General features: G+C 33.6%; 1 protein-coding gene across 1 annotated transcript in view; it reads left to right on the forward strand.

Annotated features, from left to right (window-relative positions):
* Positions 1–19,064, forward strand: part of RALYL (RALY RNA binding protein like) — a 758,144-nt gene that overhangs the window by 642,333 nt on the left and 96,747 nt on the right. The window contains 1 exon segment of the mRNA XM_074278973.1: positions 16,987–17,019. Coding sequence (XP_074135074.1) covers positions 16,987–17,019 — 33 coding nt within the window.

The raw sequence follows: 19,064 nt of genomic DNA on the forward strand, positions 1-19,064 counted from the left end.
AAAGTCAAGTTGCACAAAGGTTGTATAAGATTTTAAATGTTAAAACAGAGTTGTATTTACTTCTAAAGGCAATAGGAAACCATTGAAATTCATTTAAAAAGGAGGAATAGTAGTTAGATCTGACTTCACAAACTGAAAAATTGATTGATATGGAAACTTTTATTGTTCTGTCTTTTAAAATTTCTAAATTATGCTTCAACTTAAAAATTGAAAGTATTTGCTATATAGCAAAAGTAATGTTATTCTTTATCATCTTTTTTCCTTTTAATTTTACACTAGAAATTATTCCCCCTTTTTGCTGATGGATTTGCATACACCATTATTGTAGACCTTGTGCCACTTTTTATCTTACCTAGAGAACCTCATATGCTTTGCATACAGACGTCACTGAAGCAATAGTTTTGGAGCAGTTAAGTGAAACAATGGGAAGAGCACTGGATATGGAATAAAGAAGATCTGGATTTAATCTTCTCTCATATATTCAAGAATATAATCAAGAATAAAACTTAATTGTGATTTCATAGGGGAGACCCAAAGCTGAAACTGAGATTTCAAATTTCTCTTCCAATAGTAAGATTCCAATAGTAAGAGGATTGTTGTTTTGTTGTTTTTTGTATTGGTGTGGTTTGGTTTTTATATATATCAAAAAGTGAATAAAAGGTATCAATTAAGACAGTTTATAGCTTTTAGGGGAAAAATGATTCAGAATAGCATCAAAAGGAAATATTATCAAAGAAGAGGTAATTGTCTTAACTATTTGAATTATTTATAATAGCAAGCATATTCAGTTATAATAAAGAAGCTTCTTGAGTTTAAAATAACATTTGGAACTAGTGGAGTGACCTCTTACTTTGAAAGAAACCTGACTGCTTACTAGGACTTTGAGTTTTTGATATCTTTATCATCACTCTTCAATGTTGTTTGAGGTCACTTAAATTTTCTAATGTTTAAGATTGTGGAAACCCATGATTTGTAAAGTAAATGTTGATTTTGCATTCTGGTTTCTAACTTCATTATTCAATACTGAAATTACCCTCTCCAAAGTTATCAAGTATCTTTTAAATTGCTAAACCTGGTGTGGATCTTTTTTTTTTCTTTTCCTTTCTCTATTTATCTGATGTATTTGGCAAGTCTTTCAGAAATGGTATGCTAAAGCCAACCGAAATGGCTCATGAAAACTGATTATTAAATTTTCAGTGAGAGCATTTACATCTCAGAAATTAGCAAGGGTTACAAATCAGGGCTTACTCTGTTGTTTTATTGATTTTCCTGAGAAAGTGGTGAAGGAAATGTTAATAAATGTCAAATTTGTGTCATCCTATTTTTTAAGAGAACCAATTGTTTTTTAATAGTATTTTGTTTTTTCCAAATACATGCAAACATAGTTTTCACATTCACCTTTGTAAAACTTTGTCTTTCGATTTTTTTCTCCCTCAGTCCCTCTCCCCACTCCAAGACAGAAAGTAATCCAATAAAGTTAAACACGTGCATTCTTCTAAACATATTTCCATATTCATCATGCTTCACAAGAAAAATTAGATCAAAAGAGGAAAAACACAAGAAAAAAGATATGAGCAAGCAAACAACAGCAGAAAAAAAGGTACGAATACTAGGCTTTGATTCACATTCCGTCTCCACAGTTCTCTGTAGTTGTGGCTGAACTTTCTATCACAAGTCTATTGGAATTGTCTTGAATCACTTATTGTTGAAATGAGCCAAGTCCATTGTGGTTGCATTACATAATTTTGTTATTCTCTTGGTTCTGCTCATTTCACTTAGCATCAGTTCATATAAGTCCTTCCAGATTTTTCTGAAATCAGCCTGCTCATCATTTCTTATAGGACAACAATTTCCATAACACTCATATATCATAACTTATTCAATCATTCCCCAACTGGTGAGCATCTATTCTGTTTCTAGTTCCTTACCACTACTCAAAGGACTGCTGCTAACATTCTTGCACATGTGGGTCCTTTGCTCACTTTTATGATCTCCTTGGGATGCAGATCCAGTAGAGACACCATTGAATCAATATAGACCCTTTGATAGCCCTTTGTGCATAGTTACAAATTGAAGAAAACCAATAGTTAACAATTTCTCAGCACATTAGTGATGTTGATATTCTTTCCTCCTAAATATTCTCTTCTCTCAGTATTTTTTTGTGGCAACACTTGCTTGTGCTTTGCCTTCTTTATGGCTGCTCCTTCATTTATACCATGCTACCTCTTTGTAGTCGTTCCCCAATGATGTACTCAAGAGTCCTCTTCTCTTCTTCCTCCATTATTTCTTTATCAATAATATTATCTGTTATAGGCTTGATTTATCTTTCAATGCAGATCACACGTGCATGTATTATATATGCCTGCATATGTATGTATGTATGATTTATTGTGTGTATACAAAGTATCTTCCCTGAGCTTCAGTTCCAAATTACCACTGATCTAGTCAATGTTTCAAATTGTATGTCATGGAAGCATCTTAAACACGGCATGTCTAAAATTGACCTCCTCATCCTTTTCCCTAAACCCATCCTATTTCCAGTCTTCCTTATTTCTGTCAAAGACACCACCATCTTTTCAGCATTTTCTATTAATAACTTGCATTATCCTGGACTTCTCAATCTCCTTTACCTCACATATCCAACCATGGAGAATGAATTCTAATAGTAGCTGCATTTTTATAATTATAATGCATTTCACAAGCACTACCTCATTTGGTCTTTATAATAGTTCTGTGGATTAGGTAGTGTTGGTATAATTGTCTCCATTTTATAGATGAGGAAATAAGCTCAATGATTTGCCAGATAGCCAGTATTTGAACCAAGGTGGTAAGAGAGACTATCCAGACAAGTAGGTGTAGTTCTTGTGCAATCTCCCCCTCACCCAAAAAAAGTTTAATTTACCCCCATGTGGAAGTTTTCTACACCTATAGTAATTAGTTAGAACATGCAATGCTATAATCACTGCTGCTATATTAGAGATACACTGTCACCTCTGAGTTCATTGGATCAGATCCTGAGCTAGGTGAGACTTATAAGGAAATTTTGCATCAGAGACAAAAATTAAGTACATTTTCCCAAAGTCATACAGTTAGGAAGAGGAGTAGGATTTTAAACCAGGTTTTATATAGTTCTATGGTTGCAAAATACAGTGATAAGAGAGATGAAAGAAGCAAGTGGAATCAATTTGATTTGGGATTTCTAGGGTCATTTTCCTCCATCACCATGGCAGGCCTATTTTTCTGTGTTATATATTTGATATAACTACTATTGCATCTCTAAACTGTTTTGAGAGCCTGGACATAGGTCACACCCTTACAAATGAGCTTTGGAAAAATCTGCATTCAAACTTGATTGAAGTCACCAACATAATCTGAGTCTTCTTAGGTCACTCCTTCCCAGTAGATGCTTATCACAGATCTGACTCTCTCCCATCCTGATTTTCTCTTTTTTAAAAAGTAGGTTGTTTTTAGCTAAATCCTTCATGTTGCAAAAACAAAGTGTAATGTTATATAGTTTATTCTTTAACTTTCATTAAAGCATCTGCTCATGTGGAGAGAATCTGCTCATATATTTTCCACTTCACTCCCAGAAGCAATCTGTACCTTTGCAAAAACTCTCCCGTGTTATTTGTTGGCTTTAATTCATGTAAAAAGAAAGACAGATGTGTTCTCTGGGAACCAGTTTATCTCTTGTTTCTGATGTCTTTGAGAGGCCAGATGTTGACTTCTAAGATGATGAGAAGGAAGAGGTGGCAGAGGAGGAGGAGGAGGAGGATGATGATGATGATGGTGGTGATGGTTATGGTGGTGATGGTGATAAAAGTCACCATTGTGTCAAAGCACTAACCCCTCATACTTTGCTGTGCATGATGCTTTGCAAACACACTACTTCTCTTTAGGAGTTACAACTCTCCAGTTCCTTGGATTACCAAATATGTTATATTAACAATAAATTGCAATTATCTTGATACCATAGACCAGAGTTTTAAAAGACCTCTCTCCTGACTTGGAGAAACATTGACTGTCCATTGCAATGGAAGGTTCAAGTAGAGGGAAGAGCAGAAGACTATCTGAAGTATCTCATCTTGAGAAAAGTCAAAATTTATGAGCCTTTAAGTGGCTCAATAAAATAAGTAATCAAGGATGCATGCTTGGGGAGTGCTATGCTTCCGACTACAGATTTGTGAACTTGTAATTAGACAATGTGTCTTGCATAACAATAGCCATTCCTAATTGTATACAAAGCTGTAATTCAGTCTCAGAGTTGCTGATAGTGCATTGCAAGGGTACAGTTTAAGTGCAAATAGCAACAGAATTACAAGCTTGGAGATCAGCCTTAATATTCCAACTATACAACTGGAATGAGAAGAAAAAATAATAGGAGGTAGGGTGATTTAGTTATGATTCTAAACAATAAGAATACAGCCAAGCAAAATTTATGTTAGAATAGACTTGGGAATACAGTTAGTTTATGAGGATGCACTTTATTGTATGTGACACCACAAACTAATAGCTGGAGTTGGAAAGAGGAAAGATTGCAGATGACCTACAATCTATAGATAATCGTGTGTGAAATAGCATTTGGAGCTGTACTGCTTGATAACTGTTATAGATTTTTCAAGTTCCAGTCTTGCCAAAATAATCTATTCAGAACTAGTGAAATGGAGACACTTAGAATTTTGCAAGAATTCTATCTGGGAAAAAATATGTATCTTTTAATATCTTGGTTTTTTTTAAGTACAATCCTATTCTGTGAGGTGAAAGAAATTGATTATGAAAACGTGGTATATGGTAAATTCAAGCATTTGTTCTGCTCTCCTTTTTTGAATTTATGTGATGGCTTGTGGCTTGCTGGGAAATGATTAGCAGATTGACAAATGGTAACTAGTGCCAAACATATGTATTGTCACATCTATTACCAGAAATTGACATCATTCCAGAATCATATCCAGCCAGTAGATAAAAACCATAGCATTTTTTTCATTCATTGTTGGATAGTCTAGTACTCTGGCCAAGGATGGCAAATTTCATCATATTATTTAGGATTTGAGGAAAGAAAATGTTTCATGAGAAACATTGAAAATACATGTAGTAAGCTAATAGTAGAAAGTATGAGATACTTTGCACAGGAAAATGTCAAGGACCTTGGAATGCAATAGACACCACTGGATATATCTTTGTGCCTAAAATCAATATATACTTATTTTTAAGATACCAAAAAAAAAAGGAAAGAAAATTAGCTGGTATTGAGTGGTGTCCATTATAGTATGTGATACCATAACAATGAAAAAAATCAAATTATCTCTGTTAGAGAGTACATCATTTGATTGTGACATTCTTACAGAATTTCCTGGGACACTGAATGATTAAGCCCAAGTTCATGCAGCTTCTACTTTTTTTTTTTTTTTTTTTTTTTAAGTGCAGAACCTTGAACTCGGTCTTTCTAATGATAAGGTCAATATTCTATATACTATATCATGGTGCCTATCATTTTCATCTTTATTTTTTTTAGGTATGTTTCATTTGTGTTTGTGTTTTTTTGCAAGGCAATTGGGGTTAAATGACCAAGGTCACACAGCTAATAAATCTTAAAATATCAGAGGTCAGATTTGAATTCTTTTCCTTCTCACTCCAGGACTGATACCCTATCCTCTGCACCATCTAGGTATTCTCATTTTCATCTTTGAAAAGAATAAATTAATTAAAATTAATGGATGTAATTAATGTCATTGATTCTACAAGAGGCCTATAACTTGCAAAATACTCTTTACCTGCTGGCTGATAAAGGAAATTTCCTCAAAGATTCCCTTACCTTAAAACTTTTCGAGTTAGTCAAACTATAATCCCCTTGCCTTGATTTGAGTTATTATCAGCAATACATTCATTCGTTGGAAGGAGCTTCAAATACTTTCTTGAAATCAAATTTCGACAAAGGAATGAAAAGAGAGCCAGAAAACTTAGCTATCTGAATTTTCCAGAGTAGATGTGAGAGTAGAGAAGGATTGGGAAAATACAGGTGAAAGTAAAGAATGTAGCGACTAAATATGTTTGTTTTTAAAAAGCTTATTTCATATTTTGCTTAGGACTTTCTCCAGGAATAATTATTTGGGGGGGGCCTAGAGTTGTACAGAGGAAACTCACAGACTACAGAATTGAAGACTTCAGTTCAAATAGAATTTCTGTTACTTATTCCATATGACTGAACAATTCAGCCTCTGTTTACTTCTCTGTAAAATGGAAGTTAGGGAAGAGTAGACTTTCATCTCTGAAGTCCCTTCTATCTCTAGAGCTATGATTCTTTCATAAGTACCACATTTGCATTTGTTTAAACTAATTCTAAAGACTTCTTTCAATAAAGATTTTAAACAAAATTATTTTAGATCCCATATTTTTGTCTTTAAAGGAAAGAAAAAGGTAAATTACCACTTTGAATCATCCAGTGAATGAAGGAGCATTCACTACAGGGTAAGTTCTTAGAGGAGATAACTCAGTAAATGATTATCTCCTTCTTCCACTCTAAAATCTTGGCAGATATAATTTCTGCATAGGATTTAACAGCCATTAACAAACCACAAGATAAACAGATTGAAAGAGACAGCTGAGCCAGCCACTTGCTAGCTCATCTTGAATTTACTTCCTTTTATTACACGACTTGGAACTGAGATGAGTGAATTTCCTGCAAGAGAATAATTGAGTTTGAAAGTGTCATCTATTGTAAGAGAACAATTTTGTGAAATTAATGGAATAGGAGACAGAGTTGTGGGCACTTCCTGCCAACGTGAAGTGTAGTATAACTTAATCATAGAATCATAGTACTGGTAGAAAAGACCACACTTTATTCACTCTGGCCAAATCCCTATCCGTCCTGTTAAGACTGTCAGGGGAAAAAGTTTGTGGTCTCTAAAGGAGCTATGTCCACAATTCCCATAGTCAATTGTTTCTCCCTCAGCACCTAAATTTCCTTGTGCTTAAATTCTCCTTTATGTAAAGTTATTCAAGGACATTTCAGATCATCCAAGTAAGGTCCTTAGCTCAAGACCCTGCTGACTCATTTTTTTCACTGTGACAAGAGTCACAATAGTAAACATGAAAATGGTTCCTGAGATGAACCCAAGATAGAACCAGGAGTTTGTTTTGCATCTACCAAAATAGACAAATGCAATGAAAATTCTCTGAGACATATTTCTAATAGGAACTTTTATTGGGTAAAAAATTATTTGAAAAAAATACCTAAGGAAACATCCCAAACAAGTAGCTTAGGGGAAAAAAATGAGTTCAATAGAAAATAAAAGAAAGGCCTCTCATTGTGAGATAATCAGAATTATAATGAATAAATATGGCATGCTGTAATTGAAAGAATTCTGGATTTGTACTCGGAAGATCTGGATCTGAGGACCAGCTTGATTGTTTCTCACCTTCAACACCCATCCTCCCCTAACTTTTATGCCAGCATTTACAATATGACTATAATTATATTTGTACTACCCAGCTTTCAGGGTTGTTGGGAGGACCAAATGAGATAATGTGCCAAAAATATAAGCTCAATAGAGCAACCAATGATATATTGGTAAATGCTTAACAGCCAGTTCTCTGTTTTTTAAAAAAATGTATCTATGACATACTTTAAATTAAATCTGCATTATTAATGTTTTTCATCACTTTCTTAAACTTCAACAACCAACAAAGCAATAGATCAAATTCTGATATAGAGTATTTACTGATTTCAGAGTTATAAAATGCTTATGCTAGAAATTTAATAATTAGCTTTCTTGAGCCAGCTCAAGTTGGCTTCAGCACATGCCTGCCACTATTCTAAATGGAAATTGTTAGCATGTGAAAATATTAGTCATGTCTTAGCACACATGAGAGAATCAAACACGTGCTAACAATTCTAAATCTACATGTTCAAAATATTTTCCTCTTCAAAATATTTTGTCTCTTTTCTCTGTTAAGAGAAAATTAAGGCTGAATTTTTTTTCTCTTATTAGGTCATACCTTTGGTTTATTGGTATAGGAGTTGTATTATTCATGTATCATTTATTATTTTTCATAATAGATGAGGATTATGGCATAGCTGATGATGTTGTTTTGTTATCTTGAAGAGTTCATATAGGTAATTATTGGCGTATAAGGCTTTGAAAGTACATTAGAAAATATTGTAGAGGGCCTTAAAATACCAATCCAAGCAATTTATAATTATCCTAAGGGCAATGAAAATCTACTGATGTGTTTTTGTTCTTTCCAACCAGAAAAATTATTTGAACAGTATTGTTTAGTAGGGAAATTAATTTGATAGTTTGTAAAGGATGGATTAGAAAGGAGAGAACCTAAAGACATGGAAACTAATTTTGAGCCCATAAGTGATAGAGAGATGATAAAGACCTCACCTTGAATGTTGGCAATGTGACCGGGGGAAAAACAATAGATATGACACATTGTGGAAAGAAATTCAACAGAATTTGTCAACAGATCTGGTTCAAAGAAGAGAAAGGAAAAAGTCAAAAGGAATTCCAAGATTATATACCAAATCATTATGTATGATTTGGAGAATGGTGATTCCCACAAGAGAAAGAGAGTGCTTAGAGAAGAGCCTAGATTAGAGGGGAAAGACAAATATGATTTAGGACATAAAATACTTGCATAAGGACAGAGGATTTGTTGTGGTCTCAAATTTAATTTGTTTTTCCTTCTTCCAAAGAGGAAAGGAATGTAATGAGTAGAGTAAAAGATTAAGTAATTTTAGTCATTCTCTGACTCCTGTAAAAGATTGATTTTCAACACAGGTAATAATATTCAAGTACTGTGACCTATGAATTTTTTGTCCAAGTTTTTTGTAGGAGATTTTTTTAACAATAAGTGGTGCTTCAAAAAAAATGTTCCAAAATAGAGCTATATCCTACTGTGAAAAATCTACTGTAAAGGAAAATTTCCCTCAAGAAATCCAGGAATCAGTCTATGTCCATTTTTAACTGCTGGTGTTTGATCATAGTCAGTAGTTGTCTTTATGCTTAATCAGTTAGCTTAAAAGAGAAGCTGAAGAAAAAAAAAACATAAAAGCCTCTGAAATGATGAAAGTGTCAGGAACCTAACTAAACATCCTGCAGAAGGGGTGGGGTTATATTGTGAATGATTTATGATGCCTTTTGGACTACATTTCAAATACCTGGAGACTTGTGTTAGAATGGAGATTTACTTGCAAAAAGAATTTATCAAACTATCCTATGAATATGCAAATATTTGGCCCCTACACTTAAGTTGTGGAATAAATGCTGAAATTAAAAACTTTAACCAAATATAAAATGCTTCTGCTTCTCACCTTCATGAAAGGCAGCCCAGCATTGTGGATTTTTCCACAATGGTCTCCCTGTGTTCCCTGTACAGTTGATTTTTTTTAATCAAGTGTAATCTATTCTGATTATGTACTTTGCAAACTTCCCCTTGAGTTAACATCAATGTATCCATTAATCATCATTAAATCATTTCTAAATCCACCATATAATATTATCAAATTCCTGAGCTCTCTGGTCACAGTCTTGGCTGATCTGAGATAACTCAGATTGTCAGCATCCCAATACAAGTAAAATCCCCTGCTCCAAGAAAAGAAATGGCTCTCAAAATGCACCTGCAGAAGCAGGGATACAGCATTGTTCTGTTACATTGTGTTATAGCTTTGGAATCAGGTATGTGTTCAAATTTAACTTCAAATTTGTAATAGCTGTATAATCAGGTAACTGATGTATGGACAAATTGGTTAACTTCTCTGAATCTCATTGCTTTACTGTAAAACAGGAATATAAGATCATTCTCTATTCCTAAAGAACTATATACATACATATATGTTTTTATATATTTATGTATGTATAGGTAGGGAAAAGACAAAAGTGATTGGAGTCCTCCAAGAATAATAGGTCTTTTCCACAATTCACATCATCCCACAGCCAACCCTAAGCCATCAATGAGGTTAGCAATTCTTGTGGAAATTGCCTTCCATTCCTACTATCAATCACCAATTGCCATCCTTGAGCAGCTTAGTCCAAGAGCTAACGGAACAGTAACATCACTTCCTTGTAGCATCATTCAAAGAGGCAATATTTTTGGAAGTATGTGCAACTAGGCAAGTGTCTCTAGAAGGAAGGTGGGGAAAGGGGGAACCATAATCAATTACCTCTTCATGATTGGTGGTCTGTAGAACATTTCCAACACACTTTCTTTCTCTTTATTTTACCAATACCTGTGAGCTCATACACTCTTCTTCAAGTTTATAAGTTTTCACAGGAATTTATGTGTTTCCCATAACCTTCTACTCTAATTTTCTAGCCATCACTTATGTTCCACTATGTCTCAGGGATACTTATCATGTAATATTTTATTTACCTTCTTGTGTTGGACTTTCTATTTAATTTTATTGTCCAAAGTCTTCATATGTGTATATTTTCATGTATATATACACATATTTATAGATATTAGATGGATTCTACATCTAAACATACATATAAGATTAGATTAGATCTTAATTGACTAGACTAGCAAGCTGAATATAGTATTTTTAAATTTAATAACAACAAATGTAAGTTCTTATACTTAGGTTCAAAAAGTCATCTTCACAAATGAAAGCACAAAGAGGCCTGGCTCAAAGCATTCTCAGGATTTTAGGGGACTTCTAGCTCAATATGAAGCAACAATATAATATGGGAGTCCAAAAAGCTAAAAAAAAATTTTTATCTTGCCAGCCATCTCCATATTATACTGACTGTGCTCCAGGGCTAATTCTCATCTGCCTTCCAATAAATACTATAAGATATACAATAAATACAAATAAGACCCCACTTCTAGGACACTATGCTCAGATAGACAAGTTTTTTTACCTTCTCTCTTGAAACCAGTTCTCCAGGCCATTAAAACAGCAGCAACGAGAAACAAAATTTTACAGGTTTTTTTTAATCCCTCATAATTATGAACTTGAAATTAAAATGAGGAAAGAGGGTAATTTGGAATGAAATTATAATAATTTCTCATCTTGTTATTTAAAACTCTTTACAATCTGACTACAGCCTATCTTTGCAGTCTTAGTTTAGTTAACTTTAGTTTAACTTAGTTTAGATTAGGCAAGTAAAAGCTCTTATGACAAAAGTAGACTGATCCCTTTACAAACCTTCCTTAAATGCTTACTCCTTCTATATATTATGTGGATACAGTTCTTGATGCTCATATTCAAGGAGTAGCTCCTTCATCTGAATGTTTTGTGGGCACTTTTTCCCACATCTATTACCACTGATAGCTCCCAAAGCAAACTTCCTCTTTGCTACTTAGACAACTCTAATGTAGGGGGCTCCTGAGGATGTGCCTTTATATTGTGTTTATATTATTTTGACTACTTGACCAGATGTGATAAACAATTAGCAGCACCCTGTAGATATAAATAATAGATATAAACAACAGCCATAGATTATATGTTTTTAGAATAAACCTCTAAAATGCCAAATTCAGTCTCTTCCTACTCTACTTCTCCCAATTTGTCTTCATTAAATCTTAAATAATCATCCTTTATTTTGTGGTTACTACATAACAGAATTTGTTCTTTGATACTTGTTAACTTTTTATTCTTATGAGATAAAACTTTTCTATTTCAGAACATTGTGTAAATATATTTGATTTTTTAATTATATGTATACTTGTCTTAATTTTGTGTCTTCTATGCAATAATATCAAATTACTATTTCATAGTAATCACACATTCAATAAAAGATAAAAATCATTTCCTTTCCACACAAGCAAATACTTATCTTACAAATCTAAATGTGAGAAATTCTTTCCCAAAGTATGCGCTAACCAAATTATCTATCTTTAAGTGGTAAAATGATGAATTCATTTCATTGGAGAGCTCTTTCTCTCAGTATGTTTTTCCCTCTACAAATTTCTTTTTAAAGATTAAAACTACCAAAAATTCACTAAGAATAGCTAGCTATCCTCCATGAAGATTAACTTAAGTCCCATTCACTTCTATGTCTTTAATCCATCTTATTATCTTCCCTGAATCCTCCCTCTCAATGTATAAGCATACTTAGAGTTCTTTCCTACTTCTATTTTTTATTATGAAATCTCTAGATGAAATATTTTATGTTTGATATGTTCATGATCTCACTGCCCATTTGGACCAGAGGAAAGAATGTTTACCATAGTATCACAAGACTTAGCTTCAAACTCTGACCCCTGGCCACATGCCAACTTTGTGACCTTGGACAAATCATTTAAAGTTCTTTGGCCTCAGTTTCTTCATCTACTAAATGAAGAGTTGAGCTAATTGGCCAGTAAAGTTCATTCTAGCTTTAGATTTTATAATCCTCTCATAAACTTATTTCCAATCCTCAATTGACACTGCTATTTCAAAGTTTAGTGCTGGTCTCCTAATTGCCAAATTTAATAACTTGCCTTAGAGCTCATACTCCCTGATCTCAGTAGTGTCTAATAATTATCAGCATTTATATTACTCTAAATTTTACAGAGAACTTGCTTAATAGGCACCCCAGAAGTAGGTAATCCTTTGCATTATTATAAAGAAATTTTACAGATGAGGATCTGAAACTTTTAGAATTAAATGATTTACCCATTATGACACCGTTCAGTTCACAAGTGTCTCAGTTTTTTGTGAGCATCATGCTGCTCCCTCACAATATTCAACAAAATACTATTTAACACAGTTTTAAACAAAGTAATGAGCCCTTTATACTTTACAGTATTGATTTTGGTTATGTTGAGTTTGAGGTGCTGGTAAGACATGCATTTGGAGGTATGTTAAACATATCAAAAGATACTGGTCTGTAGCTCAGTTTGTGAGAGTTAGAGATGTAGATTTGATGTGTTCCTCCTTTAATCATTTCTTACCTCTCTTATTTCCCCTACTCTACTGGATGCTTCCTCTTAGCCTGGAAATATGTTTGTCTCCTATGCTTGATATCTTTTTGTGTTAGGCAAATAGGTGGAGGGAGTTTCCTCATCTCAAGTTACCTAAACCATTAAAATCAGTGTCCCAGTCCTCAATACAATTCAAATAACAAATATCAAAACTAACCCACCCAAGAATTTCTTTTCTCAGAATAATATATGTTTTTCTTGATTTTTACATATGATTGTGGACCTGAGAGTTGCTTACAAATACTCTTCCCAGCATCATTTTGACATTTCAGGCAGTAAGGTATAAACTAGTAACTGTTTCTCCTTGATCCCTAGAGAACAAAGTGCTATGCTATGTGCAGGAGGAGAAACTATATTTTTAAAAAATTAAATCCTTCTCTGATGGAACTTTTAAAGTTTTGTGCACTCATGAATGGTTGTATAACAATATAAGACAATAGCAAAATAATATTTAATGTAGTATATTATTAATTTTTAAAAGTTGTATAAATAGTAAATATTTTTTTATAAGTCAGTGATCACTGATTGTTGGAAAAGGTTTTTTGGAGTAAAGCTGGAGCAAGCCAACTCTTGAATAGTTTTAAGTGGATAACTGAAAAGAGCCAATAAAGCTGGAGGAACTATAGTGTTCTTTAAAAATAGTGAAAAGACCAGCATAAGGGTACTTCAATGACAATTTAATCATGAAAGAAAGTTGTAGGAGTTAACTTTGGAGAATTTGAGAACAAATTATTGAGCAAGTTGAATGACAAGCTAAAAAGTTAGATTTTATCCTGCAGGAAATGGAAAACCACTGAAGATTTTTGAGCAAGGAAGTCTTATGATAAATAAAGGTATTTGAGGGGATTATTGTGGTACTAGATGTGAAAATCTATTTAGTGTGATTGAAAAAGTGGAAGCTTTCTTTGAGGAAGTGAATTCCTATTTAGGATGATGATGACATGATCATGTTTGTTTCTTTTTCTTAAATAGAGCTTGCATCTTATTAATTTGCAGTAATAGCACTGTTGATTTTTCTATGTAGCCATCCGGAAGAAAGCTGGGAGAATTCCCTTCCTTTAATCTCTGGCATGAAGAAATTGTTGCATATGCCAGATATTAACCATGAAGGTGGGGGAACGACCATCAAGCACTCATTCTGATTTGAGAGTCTTCTTAAGATTTGACCAATTACCACTGTACAAAGTGTTCAGGATTGTCAATATGGGTTTATTTGACTAAGACGAATGGACAGCAAAGGAAGATTATGGGCAAATTTGCAAGTCTGATTTGTTGCCAAGTCAATAAATTCCTCACTTGTTGAATAATCTTACTGAGTATCTTGATTAGGTCCAGGGTACAAAAGCAAAGTTAGGTCAGGAAATATTATGTGACCAGAGGTTGTTAGACCTATATTGTCTAAAGACCATTGTACCGCCTGCCAAGGTTTATCTTGTTATTGAAGTGCATTCTCTGCCACATTGTCTTGCCTGAGGACCCACAGCCTTCAGCGTGCACAGGATCAACAACAGGGTCAGTGAGCATAACAATGACAAAAATTGTGCATGCTGGCTTTCATCCTCAAACCCTAAGAATAAAATTCATCCCTAATCCTTGTATGTCTTAATATTTTGCCCTTCCCTTGTGACTATGGCCGCTGAGACTATATTCTGTTATTAACAATCTTCCTTCCATCCTACATTTCTTCCATCTTTTGTCACTACTTAAAGCCTCACTATTTTCTCAAAAATATCATATCTCTTATACCTCTCTTCAAGGTTGGCTACCCCCTTCTCTCCCACACTGAAAGATAGCACTAGAAGTATATGTCTTGTTTATCATTGCAACTTTAGGACACTCCTGCCACCATCACTCAGGGTGTACTGCTTATTATTCTTATTAATTTTCTCACAAACCCTCTACAATAAGTTCAATTTCTTCTCTGTTTTCTTCTCCTCTTTAATTCTTATCCCCTTAAACACCTTAGTCTTCTACTTCTTCAACTTCTTCTACTTCCATAACCCACTATATTCAGCCTACTTCAAACACATTAAGGTAATTATAATAATAGTATAGCATCTATATATGTTTTAAAAGATTTTCAAAGTACCTTATACATATTAACTCATTTGATTCTCTGTACAACCCTGTGGTATAAGTACTATCATTATCCCCACATTATAGATGATGAAACTAAGGTAGATAGTGGCTAGATGACAATTCCTCATTTTGGAAAATATACCTATAGAAAACTGGGGACCTTGGCATCTTTCTATAATTGTGTTAGTATATTATCCCTGGATAGTCTTTAAAAGACGTCAGGACCATGGACAAGAATGGTTATTGATTAACACCATTGCTCTAACTCTCTGTTTAGGGAATATGGCTCATTTAATTAATGGCTTATGCCCTTGTTTAGCTACTCTCTCCAGTCATTTCTTCCTATCATGTTAATCAAACTTCTGTTTAAAGATCATAACCTTAGTAAATTGCTTAATTGGATTAAGTAAAAGGTATAATAAAATTAACTAATTTGAAGCTATATTATATAAAAGTTTCAAATGCCTTGTTTCCCAACCATTCTCAGAATCTCACTCTTAATAGAACCCAATTTGTATGAACATGAAGCCCATGTACTTAGCTAACCTGCAAACTTCTTTCTGGTTTAGGGGAAGGATATTTTACATTAATATAGACAAGCCAGCACTGGTAAGGGGCCAGAGCTCTCCCCATGGATTGAATGGCTATAAAAGTGCCATAGTTCTCCACATGTTCTAGTTCTCCACATTTTTGCTCATTAGCTCAGTTGGACAAGAGCTCTCTTGTCATCCTACAGGTCGTCATTGTACAGTACTACTCATACCAGAGTCCAGATTGTAATTTCTTCAGTATCACTTCTATGAGATATACCATTTACTGTTTTTTCTTAGTTTTAGAGAAAAACTCGGGATAACTATGGAGATATTTTCCCTCTCTACCTCTCTTTGCATCTCTAAACTTAACCTTTAAGAGTGCTCACTGTCAATGACATCCCTGAATCATTTCCCCATGGGTATGCGTGGGCATTGCAAATTCTCTTAGAGGAAATCTTTAATTTAATGGTTTCCTTCATAACACATATGTCTGAAAACTATTTTAAGGAGGCAATCCCCCCATCCCTCCACCCCCACTCCTACCCCAGTCTCTCTGTATCCATCTCTCTTTCTCTGTCTCTAGTTCTCTGTTTCTGTCTCTGTGTCCTTCTCTCTCTCTCTTCTCTCTCTCTGTCTCTCTGTGTCTCTGTCTCTCTTTCTCTCTCTCTCTCTCTCTCTCTCTCTCTCTCTCTCTCTCTCTCTCTGTCACACACACACACACACATACACACACACACACACACACCCACACACACACACACACACACACCATTCAAAATTATAATACAATAAACAGTGCAGTGTGTTAAGGCAGAAGTGTTAATTAAAGAAGTACAATTTACAGCAAAAGACACTTAATATTATTTGACCCTGATCAAGTCACTTAACCCAGTTTATCTCAGCTTCTTCATCTAAAATGAACTAGACAAGGAAATGCAAAATACTCCAGTGTTATTGTCAGGAAAACTCCAAAAGACTTCATAAAGAGTCAGATAGAACTAAAAATGATTAAACCACAAACATAAAATATACAATTTATATACCAAAGGAATTAGTGATTAAACTGAAGTCTGGTCAAGTCAAATGTAAATTCATTCTCCTTGAATCATAAAGAGATAATATATGGACTTTCCTACAAAAATTTCTCATGAATAGTAAATATACTGAATATAAAGATTATTTTCTCCATTTATTTGTTTTTATTCTTTATACTCAGACAGAATTCTCCTTTAAATTAAAACAATCTTCCATTTCAGTTATCTTTTTATATTAATCTAGAGAGAAATAAGTCTACTACACATTGGGTGAAGTAATTTTATATTTTTCAATTATTCAGAATTGCTAAATTATGCGTTTATATGCAATAATTTTACTGTTTTAATGAGCAGGCATCTTGTAAATATTTAGCATGCTATTTATTTTCAGTGTATATATTTTAAAATATGTGTTATTTACTTGATAGACTGGAATCAAAGGAGCCATTCCTGTCTGTTGGGTGAGTATATCTGCAAATCTTCTTTCAACATTAATTGTTTAATTTAGTTGAATAATAGGGTCCTTCTGATATGATGTAAATTCCATATTCGATGAAATCATGTCAGTGCATGCTTTATATATACATCAACACACTGATTTTTATGTTTTGAAATTTCTTTCTTAAAAATTTGCCATTGAATAAATACAGTAAATAATTTTGTAATATAAATAATTCAGTCAGTAAATGCATATAAAACTTTATGTCCTTTAGCAAAACATAACACAAAGCAAATTTAAAAAGATAGATTTACAATATAAAGGTAAGTTTTAGTTTTATGTGTTTGTTCTCTCAGGTCCTCTGAATCTTAACATTTCCTTCTATCCAATGTCTCTTCTCTCTTTTTCTCTCATTTTCTCTAATTCAGTGTTGCTTCCTCTCTTCTTCTCTAAACCTGTCTTCCAATATATGTTCTTTTATGCTTTCCTCTTACCTCACTTTCATCTCCCCAATACCATCATGTTGAATGCTGCTCTGAACATACAGAGGAAGCACGCTGAGGCAAATAAAGGTGAGACTTTAAGCTACCCAACCCTGGTATAACTGCTGAATCATGGCATGGATCTCAAATTCCAAATGCTCTTTCCCAGGTTTTATTATATGATGGCACTGCTGAAAATAGTAGACATTTATCATTATTGCAATTTGGAATTCATATGATATTTGTGGATTTTTGTCTTTGAGGAGTCAATTTTGTGAAATATAGAAGTTTATTCTGATTAATAGCTAGTCAACTAGAAAGCATTAAATACTTTTTTATGACTGGTGGAAGGATATGTGATATCAAATATGAAAAAGAATTCAAATATGTTCTTTCTTGGCGCTTGCTTTTAGGGAAATTATAAGCAAGTTGTCAAGATTATTGCTCCATTTGTAAAGAAAATTAAGCTAATGCCTCCTAAGTTAACCAGAAATACTAAAGTGAAGTTTCTTAATTGGAAATTATCAAGATTACTTTTTTTCCCATTACTTTTGAATTTTGCTATTAGATGTTAAGTGCTCACCTCATTCATTAACCAGTAGAATTTCTTCTTCTTTCACAATTTTCTAAGAAATATTTTAAGCTTATGCTAAGTAACAAATAGCAGAATAAGTCTGGGGAAAGAATTAGAGAAAGGGAAACATGGGGTATTTTTACCAGAAAATTTTAAAATAGAAAACAATTTTTTTCATATACACATTTTCAGCAGATTTGTTTTCTCCTTTTTGGGTAATTGCCTCGTAGCTGAAATGGATTTTTTATTTTAAATTTTCAAATTTTCCTTTACTTGTTCAAAAGGATTGAAGTAGTATTTTGGTCTCACTTGAGGTAGGGTTTTTGTATTGTTTTGTTTGGTTTTGGGGTTTTGTTTGGTTTTGTTTTTCCATCTTTCTCATGAATTAGTTGAGTTGATTCCACTTTTCTTTTCATAACATCATGACCACCTGCCACATAACTTTTGCTTTTCATATTTTTATATTCTTCTTGAAACTTTAGTCAAGGTTTTAACCAAAATAATAAAATTTATTTGCATATAAGTTTTTAATTATATAAAATTCAGCCAGTGTTTATTTAAACCTGCAGATATGGAGGCCAAATTGTCCTTTGGGAAAACTCCATTCCCCAAAAACCAAAGCAGGATCAACAAGTTGATAGCATTACTCCATCACAGATTTTGAATTTCTAATAATTTTTCAATATCATTACTTGCAATATTTGGATAATAAAGCCATCTGCTGTATTCACACAAAGACTTTTGGGGATAGAACCCATGATTTAATTGGAATGGAGAGTTTCCAGTGAAGATCTTTCATAGCAATGCAAGTGGTCACTTTATGGTATTAGAGATGCTACCTTGAGCACTGAGAGGTTAATTGATTTGCCCTTGGTGATACAGCACAGTGTGTGTCAGAAATAAGGCTTGCATCCAGGTGGCTCTAAAATCTGTTCTACTTTCATTACCACAACATTTCTCTTGGTATACTGATTGAAAATAATAAGTTACTTGACTCATTGGCAAAGGCAT

This window comes from Sminthopsis crassicaudata, chromosome 1, assembly GCF_048593235.1.
Source record: "Sminthopsis crassicaudata isolate SCR6 chromosome 1, ASM4859323v1, whole genome shotgun sequence".
In the NCBI taxonomy this organism is placed as follows: Eukaryota; Metazoa; Chordata; class Mammalia; order Dasyuromorphia; family Dasyuridae; genus Sminthopsis; species Sminthopsis crassicaudata.